General features: G+C 36.5%; 1 protein-coding gene across 1 annotated transcript; it reads right to left on the bottom strand.

The window, feature by feature from the left end:
• Window positions 1-140: 140 nt before the first annotated feature.
• On the bottom strand, window positions 141-7237 carry LOC136842042 (serine proteinase stubble-like). The gene is made up of 6 exons (XM_067109429.1): window positions 7029-7237; window positions 5040-5105; window positions 3875-3964; window positions 2428-2577; window positions 1119-1220; window positions 141-762 (listed from the first exon to the last, which is right to left on the bottom strand). The coding sequence occupies exons 1-6, from the start codon at window positions 7096-7098 to the stop codon at window positions 695-697; spliced, it is 546 nt and encodes a 181-aa protein (XP_066965530.1). The 5' UTR covers window positions 7099-7237; the 3' UTR covers window positions 141-694.
• Between the last annotated feature and the right edge of the window lie 678 nt (window positions 7238-7915).

The raw sequence follows: 7915 nt of genomic DNA, 5'->3' as shown, positions 1-7915 counted from the left end.
TATGTACTTCATAATCATTATCAGAACTTTTGGGAAAAATACAACTACGATCTTTTTTAGTGTTTCAATTCGGATGCTACAGAAGACCACTGGTGTACAATTTTCTGTAGGAAATTCAAAATAAAACATACTTTTGCCCATTATTTTTTTTTATTCATCCTAGTGCCAATTAGGAAAGCATTAAAAGCCAAATAAAAGTTACAATAAAAAATACCTCATAGCGAAATCAATGTGGTTTACCTTTGCCCTAAGAAAAAGTGACAGTATTCTTACAGAAAGTAGTATACTATACCATAATATAGTGAAGTATGAAGGTGAATATGCTGAAAAATCAATTATTAAGGTAACTTCTTACATATCTTTTCAAGTGTTACAATCTTTAAGATTATTAATGGTGCAGATATCAAGTTAATCCATTAGTAAACAACACATAACAATTTTAGTGATAGAATAAATATAGTTTTATTGAAGACATTTTTATAACATCACAGATATACTGATATTTTATTGAAATAAATTACTCAATTTTCCAGCGCATGAAGCACAATTTTCTAAATGGATGCATTCCAAAGATAATTCTGACACAACATCCGCAGCTAAGGCATTGTGTTTTTTATCACTGATGACATCTAACAGTTTCCACTTGCACTGCCGCATCTAGTTGTGTTGTTGATGTTCCTCCAAGAAGTGGTTTCTAATCCAATATTATTATTGTTACTACACTCCCATCGGGATAAATGATCTGGATGATAGTTATCTTATCTGAAATGAGCAGACATTTATGTCATTGCGTGATAAATAATCTAAATAGAGGTTATACTCAACTGCCTTAAAATAAAAGACTGACGTAATACATAAACCCATATATTACATATTGCACATATATATATATATATATATATATATATATATATATATATATATATATGAATGATGAATATAATGTATATGCATTATATATGCATGCATGCATGCAGAAATATATTGCATATAAGCATACCCATACACACATTACAAACACCCGCGCACACACGTACACACATGTAAATATACATAATTATATATACATTATATATATGTGTGTGTGTGTGTGTATGATGTTTCCAGCTCTTACTTACCTATCAAAATCCAAGTATCACCACCACAGATGAAGAGATCCCCATTGACGAAGATGATGCTCAGGTACGGGTACCTATACCCATCGAAGCAACACCCGATTGCTAATAAATAATAAGAAATGAATGTCTTTTTAACAAAGTCAGGTATCAGCCAACCTGAACGGACAAAACTATATGTGTTCGTGAAACCCTTGCATGCTTAACAATTTTTTAGCACGTCTTTTTTGTGAAAGGATATTTTAACATGAATCTCACAGTACTGGAGACAGGATGTTCTATTTGTCATCACACTTTTACAAGGCTGAAAAAGCTTTTCATCGTAGAAATCATTACCCCAGGGAAATGTAAGGCCCTGGGGAGTGACGAGTGCAACTACTCTAGTGAACTCTGATATAAAGGGCCCGAAAATGACTCGACTAACTTGCAATGCATTTCATAAAGCTTTTTTTGCTAACGATTGATCAAAAATTAACAATGTTTCGTACTGGTGACGTTGTTATTCAGGGTAGAAATGGCGATGATTATTTCTACCTCATCGTGCAAGTTAGTATTGATTCTTTGGGCTTTGTGTATGTTCGTGAAAGCTCTCTAGAACAGTTACATTCTCGATAACTGAATCGATGTCTTTGTCTCCTTCAGCAGCTCTAAGGACGAAAAGCTTGATTTCTAGAGCGTTAAGCGGACTCTTTCTTTTAGTGCTGTAGTTCCATAAAGGGTACTCTAAGTCTAGACTTTTACTGTTGTTAGACTGAGATTCCTGCTAAAGACGGCCAGAGAAAAGTTTGTGCTCTGCATGTGAACGTTTTATGATCGATTCTCTTTTGTACTACATAACGGAGGGCTCGGCTCTCCAGAGGGAACATCAGCAGGATTTGGTTTATGGAGGAAAACAATCAAGGATAAACTCCCTAATAAGGTGTGTCACTTGAAGTAGGCCTATACCAATTATTCGTACTTAAACCTTTATCAGCAGGCAAATTCCCAATGAGTCCCTTCAATAATGTATTATCACTGCAAAAATACCCAGCGTTGGTTACCTGACCTTTTTACGGTGAGACATGTACATGAATATCATCAGCTGCTAAATCAACTTTTACAACTGTTAAATAGCTTAAAGTCAATTCTAATACCTTTCTTTCAAAATAAATTATTCACTAGCTGAGGGTGTCATTACTCATAAAAAAAAAAGCTGTCCAAAATGAGAATTCAGTAAATAGAAGCTTAACCAGAGATAAATGAAGTATGATCAATAACAATTTCTTTACTCTGTAAACCCGAAGTCGTTGCAAGTAACATTGTTATATCTTACTTGAGGAGTTTCCGCCCACATTGAGTTTGACTTCCGCCGATGGCGAGCTGTTCTCATGGTAAGGAACACCCGATGAACTGACTACTCTTGGTGCAACATGTACTGCTGTGACTCCGTCTTCTAATGAATTGTAGTTAAAACACCATGGAACTGCATTGGAAAGAAGAAGGACATTTGTCAGGAGAGACGATAGAGAATATTTCTTAACATACAGGAACAGCTATCTGAAAATATATTATTGCTAATATGATCACCACCATTTTTATAGCATAGACCTCTTTATATACGTAACATGTGCTATGAAATTTTAAATGCTCAAGTCTTATTTCCCTTAAGCAGATAAGCTAGACTTTGCTTCATTAGCATGGCGTTAAGCTTCAGTGTTATACCAACTGGTCAATCTTGTCAGTGGATGGTGTAATTAACAGCCACCAGTTAATTGTATAGATCAAAACGTCAATTAAGCAAAAAACAGTTGATAAATAAAGAAAAAAATAAGATTCCATTACCGTCATTCAAGTCTTGGACTTTGTTCGATCACACAGGTCCCTTCAGTCTACCTAATACTTTCAATGTTTCGACCTTGGAACTAAAAAAAAAACTTAACCTAGTTTTTGCATTGTGAACAAGGATCAATCCACGTTACACTTTTTGTACTTTAATCATGAAAATAGGTGTGTAATTAGTATGAGAGACAAAAATAACGAGTAAAAAATGCGCCATAGTTTCTTCGGCGCAAACGAGTTTTCTGTACAGTCGCTACAGCGTATAATCAAGGCCACCGAAAACAAATCTATCTTCCGGTGGTCTCGGTATAATGCTGCATGAGCCGTGACCCATAAAACTTTAACCCACAGCCCTGTGGTGGCCTATCCTACATCGCTGCCAGCAGCACGATTATGGCTAACTTTAACTTTAAATAAAATGAAAACTACTGAGGCTAGAGGGCGGACAGAAAAAGTGCGGACACAAAAAAGTGTGGAGAGACAGATGAAGCCAGCACAACAGTTTTCTTTTCAGACAACTAAAAACCAATCTTGATTTGCAATTTGAAAGTTTTCGGTGTAGTTTGGATTGAATCGTGTTGAATGCACTCTTCCTAGCATGCCACAGGAAATGGAGCAAACATTGAAAAACTACTAGAATTATGAACAACATTGTAGTAATTACCACATAATCGTTATTCAGCTCTTTTCTTATTATCTTTCTCCCCTGTTAATGTAGTTCTTGAAAAACCACGCGTTCAGAATGCAATAACTAGGTTAAGTTTTTTTTTAAAGCTATTCTTCCTTTTAATTGTCACAATTCCTCCGAAATAAGCTGTACAAGAGGAGAATTTAGCAAAACAAAAGCCTAGGTAGAGATGCACGAACTAATCAGCAAGAAGAATGACTTTGTATTCTTAATCTAATATTTCAGTGAGAGCATTTTGTCTGTAACAACTTACCTGTGATTATCTTGGGTGTAGTTGTTGATGTGCTCGTCCGAGTTGTTGATGTGCTCGTCTGAGTTGTTGATGTGCTCGTCTGAGTCGTCGCTGTAATTGGAGAGAAGAGAATGACATTAGTCAGGAGAAATGATCGTGAACGTAATTTTTACATACAAAAATGATTATCAGAACATATTTGCATCTACGTAACCACACCAACCATTGGGATGATATATGTAGACATTTTTACGTATTTTATACTACGAAATTCAAACAGTCTTTATTACCTAAAGCAGATATGTACTGGTTAACATCTTTGTTGTCATTATCATTGCCTTATTTCCTGTTGCTGTCATCTTCATCTCAAGTTAACTTAGCTACTGAAAAATGGCGTGCCCAGATTGTATAAATTCGGTTAATCTTCTTTGTTCTAAGACTGAAATCTACTTCACTCACAACTCACAAAAAATCATGCAAAGATTTAATGAGAACTTTAGTCAGACAGCCAGTTTTGATAATACGGTCGCGTGTTTACCAGAATTCTTCTCTGCACTGATTTTTGAACAGAAGGAAACATATAAAACTGAAAATCTTGCCTATGAAATCATAAATACAACTCTTACACTGCAATTCAATGATGACTGTGAGACAGAAACAGGGAAATACATTACAACATTCACAATTAATAAATATATAGATGAACAGAAATCTGGTGACCAAGATACAACTACAATTCCGGTCGAAATAAAAAAAAAATTACAGAAAAGCAATTCTCTGTAAATTGTCCTGGACTAGAATGTATATTTTTATTTATTTTATTTTGTATCATCACTGCAAAAATATCCAGCATTGGTAGTTTCGACACACTGGTAATTTGAAATTTTACTCCACCTGCTATGATAAGACATATAAACGAAAATCATCACCTAATAATTCGGACTGGTAAACTGAAATAGCCGATTCATATTTTTTCCATTTGTTAAGAAGCCTCAATCAAGGCTTCATTTTTTGAGACGGAAATATTTACTAGCAGACAAATTGTCAGGATTTCCTCAAAAATAAGCTGTCCAAAATGAGAACTTAACAAAGAGAATTAGGGATAAATGAACTGTTTGACAATAACAAATACTTCATATAGTAATTCGATGTCTGTGAAGTTAAAAATGTGACAAACTCGACTTACTTGTACTGGTTACAGGTGGTACTGGTGGTGGCACTGGTGGCGGTATTCCATAGCCCTGAGCACTTACTGTATTTGAAAGAAGAATGGCACTGGTTAGCAGAAGTAATAAGAGAATGTTTCTGTACATACAGAACAGAATACAGAAATTAGGCCAAAGGCCAAGCGCTGGGACCTATGAGACCATTCAGCGCTGAAACGGAAACTGACAGTAAAATGGTTTGAAAGGTGTAACAGGAGGAAAACCTCGCAGTTGCACTATGAAGCAATTATTAGGAGAGGGTTGAGGAAAGTAAGATGGGAGAAAGAGAATATGAACCGAGGTACAGGAAAAGGAATGAAAGGAGTTGCAGCTGGGCTGCCAAGAACCTCAAGTAATACCTACAGTGCACCGCGTGTGGTGTACCTACGGCACTACCCCACTACGGGGCTGTACATACAATAATAACTATCTAAAAACGTATTGCATAGTTTTACCACCACAATTATGATGATATAAGCCATTTTGCGTAATTGTTACCATGAAATTTAAATTTGTATTGCTCTAAGCAGATGTGTTGACTTTGCTTCATAAGCATAAAAGGCTAAAGATTAACAGTGTTATTATTCGACCAATCTTGTTCATTGATATAACTTTCAAAATGCTCCGAAAATATGAGTTGAAAGTCAAAATATCTAAGATTGCATTCAGGAATTTATATCTTGGACTGTGTTCAATTACAGAGGTCCCGCAAAATGTGTCTTTCCTGCTGATAACACACCAGTTTTGATAATCTAACTCAAAGCAGTACTACAACCTGTTGGGTTCGTGTTGAATATACTCTTCCTAAGATATAACAAGAATGTATCAAACACTGAAGACAGGCATACTTAAAGGATTCTACTGTAATTATTAATACCAGTACGTCACTACCATTATCATAATTTCCTTTGCTCAAATTCATATTCATCAATTTACTGGATAGATGGAAATCTAGGTACCCAGGTACAGTATTACTGCAGTCGAGGTAAACCAAAGAGGAAAAACTACGCAAGTCACTATGAATTTCAGTGGACACGAATGTAATGTCTATTCGTTTCATTTTGGTTCTAGTGTTCGCAGGTGGGGCTGTCCTATACCTTTACCAGTTACGAAAATATACCTTCGCAATTATATACCAGTTATTCAAGATGTTCGAAGAATACAATTGTTCGCCCTTAAAGTATCTGTAGTAACTAAGCCATTGGATAGATGAAAATTGCCTGACTGAGTCTCAAGGTATGTTGCCCAAATGTTTGAAAACAATCGGTTCATGTTTTATTTTCTCTTGCTTTTTTTTTTGGGGGGGGGGCGTTAGGCGTCTGTAAAAATACAGGATTTATGAAATTTATGCTGTCGAGCCAAGAACTTTGGCATTTTCAAGATGGAAGAAAGGGTTCCCCGAGGGGGTTAAGAAAAAGGTTGAAAAGTGAGCGCAGCCAGGGACCAAAGGGTGTTGCAAACACCCTTCAGTAATGGCCACAGTGCACCACGTGACGTGCGCTGATGGCACTAGCCCCCTCACAACCCTACAAATAATAATAATATCTGACCAATTAAAGTTTACTTCTACAAAGTGAACTTCTAAACATGGCAATAATAACAGATCTACGTAGAAAGCCTCATGTGCATACCCCCAGGAATGGCAACACTACAAACAGACATTTTGACACTCTTGAATTGTGGGGATCCTCTAAAATTCTGACATACCGAGAAAAGACGGGGTATGAAATTTCGTTGCTAATCTACCTACAATACTGGAATGCCCTTTTGTTTATCCTAACCTTTAAAAAAAAAAGAAATGGGGATGGCAGATGATGTGAAACATTATATGCTGCCCTCGTTTCGTTTTCATAAAAAATTCAATTATATAGAACCACTTTCTGAAGCCTTCCTCCTAGCCAACTCTACTATCCATATGCTCTTTTCCTCAGCTATTTAATAAAATATTTAGTGTGAATATACTGTTTCACCTTGGGTCGAGGAAACGATCAGAAACAAGCCAATCCAGAGAGCTGGTAGGTATCGCTTGAAGAAAGCCATGTTGACTATTCTGAGAGTCTTCGCCAAGTCGTAGTTTCTTCTGGACAGTGTCACTTCTCCCCAGGCTCAGTTGACTTCAGCTTCGAGCTAAGAGCTGCCACTGACAAGCAACGGCCCCTTTTTATTCGTTATATCCTGCTACGAAAACACCTGCGGAGGCGGAACATCTGTTGACGTTTACGAATTCTTTTGCTTGGGGATGTGTAATTCTAAGAAACCGACTACGTTGTATGAGAGAGAGAGAGAGAGAGAGAGAGAGAGAGAGAGAGAGAGAGAGAGGTTTCTGTGTACCACAGAATGAGGAATGTGACCATTCGTTTGTTTGCAAACTTTGTCAGACTTCCCTTGGTCAGGTAACTCATATATTCCTTTGCAGAATTATAAGAAATATGATCGAACCAATCCACTCCATTTCTTTTCACCAAAGTCTTACTATAAAGCACCTTGATATTTGAGAACGTAAATCTCACAAGTACGACTAAACGGATTATAAAAACTAGGCTTTTTGAATAGAAATTATTTGTGTAAAAACTATTATTCCGTACTTGGGGAACTGCAGAGGTAGGAAAAAACTTATTTGAGAAGTCCCTTTGGGTAATTCAGGCCTTCAAGAACAGTAAGATCACAAGGCTCTAAGCACACAGAGAGAATGCGTAAGTTATGGAGTGCTTAAATGATCGCCTTAGCACTCCTGTCGAGAGGAGAATTCCTTCTAAAATTCCCCAGTTTCGTCTTAAAGATAAGCTTTGGTTTCATGCTGCATGTAAGCTTGCCTATCATAAAAAAAATATATATATTTATAGAGGAGCAATCGATC

This window comes from Macrobrachium rosenbergii, chromosome 9 (genome assembly GCF_040412425.1).
Source record: "Macrobrachium rosenbergii isolate ZJJX-2024 chromosome 9, ASM4041242v1, whole genome shotgun sequence".
Classification (NCBI taxonomy): domain Eukaryota; kingdom Metazoa; phylum Arthropoda; class Malacostraca; order Decapoda; family Palaemonidae; genus Macrobrachium; species Macrobrachium rosenbergii.
This window is presented reverse-complemented; position numbering and strand designations above follow the sequence as displayed.

Excerpts from the sequence above, each read along its gene's own strand:
- LOC136842042 (XM_067109429.1), bottom strand. The coding sequence starts at position 7,098 with ATGGCTTTCTTCAAGCGATACCTACCAGCTCTCTGGATTGGCTTGTTT. Across the intron at positions 5,106-7,028 it reads GATCGTTTCCTCGACCCAAG|TAAGTGCTCAGGGCTATGGA; the intron begins GTGAAACAGTAT and ends TTTCAAATACAG. Across the intron at positions 1,221-2,427 it reads TGTGGGCGGAAACTCCTCAA|CAATCGGGTGTTGCTTCGAT; the intron begins GTAAGATATAAC and ends ATTATTTATTAG.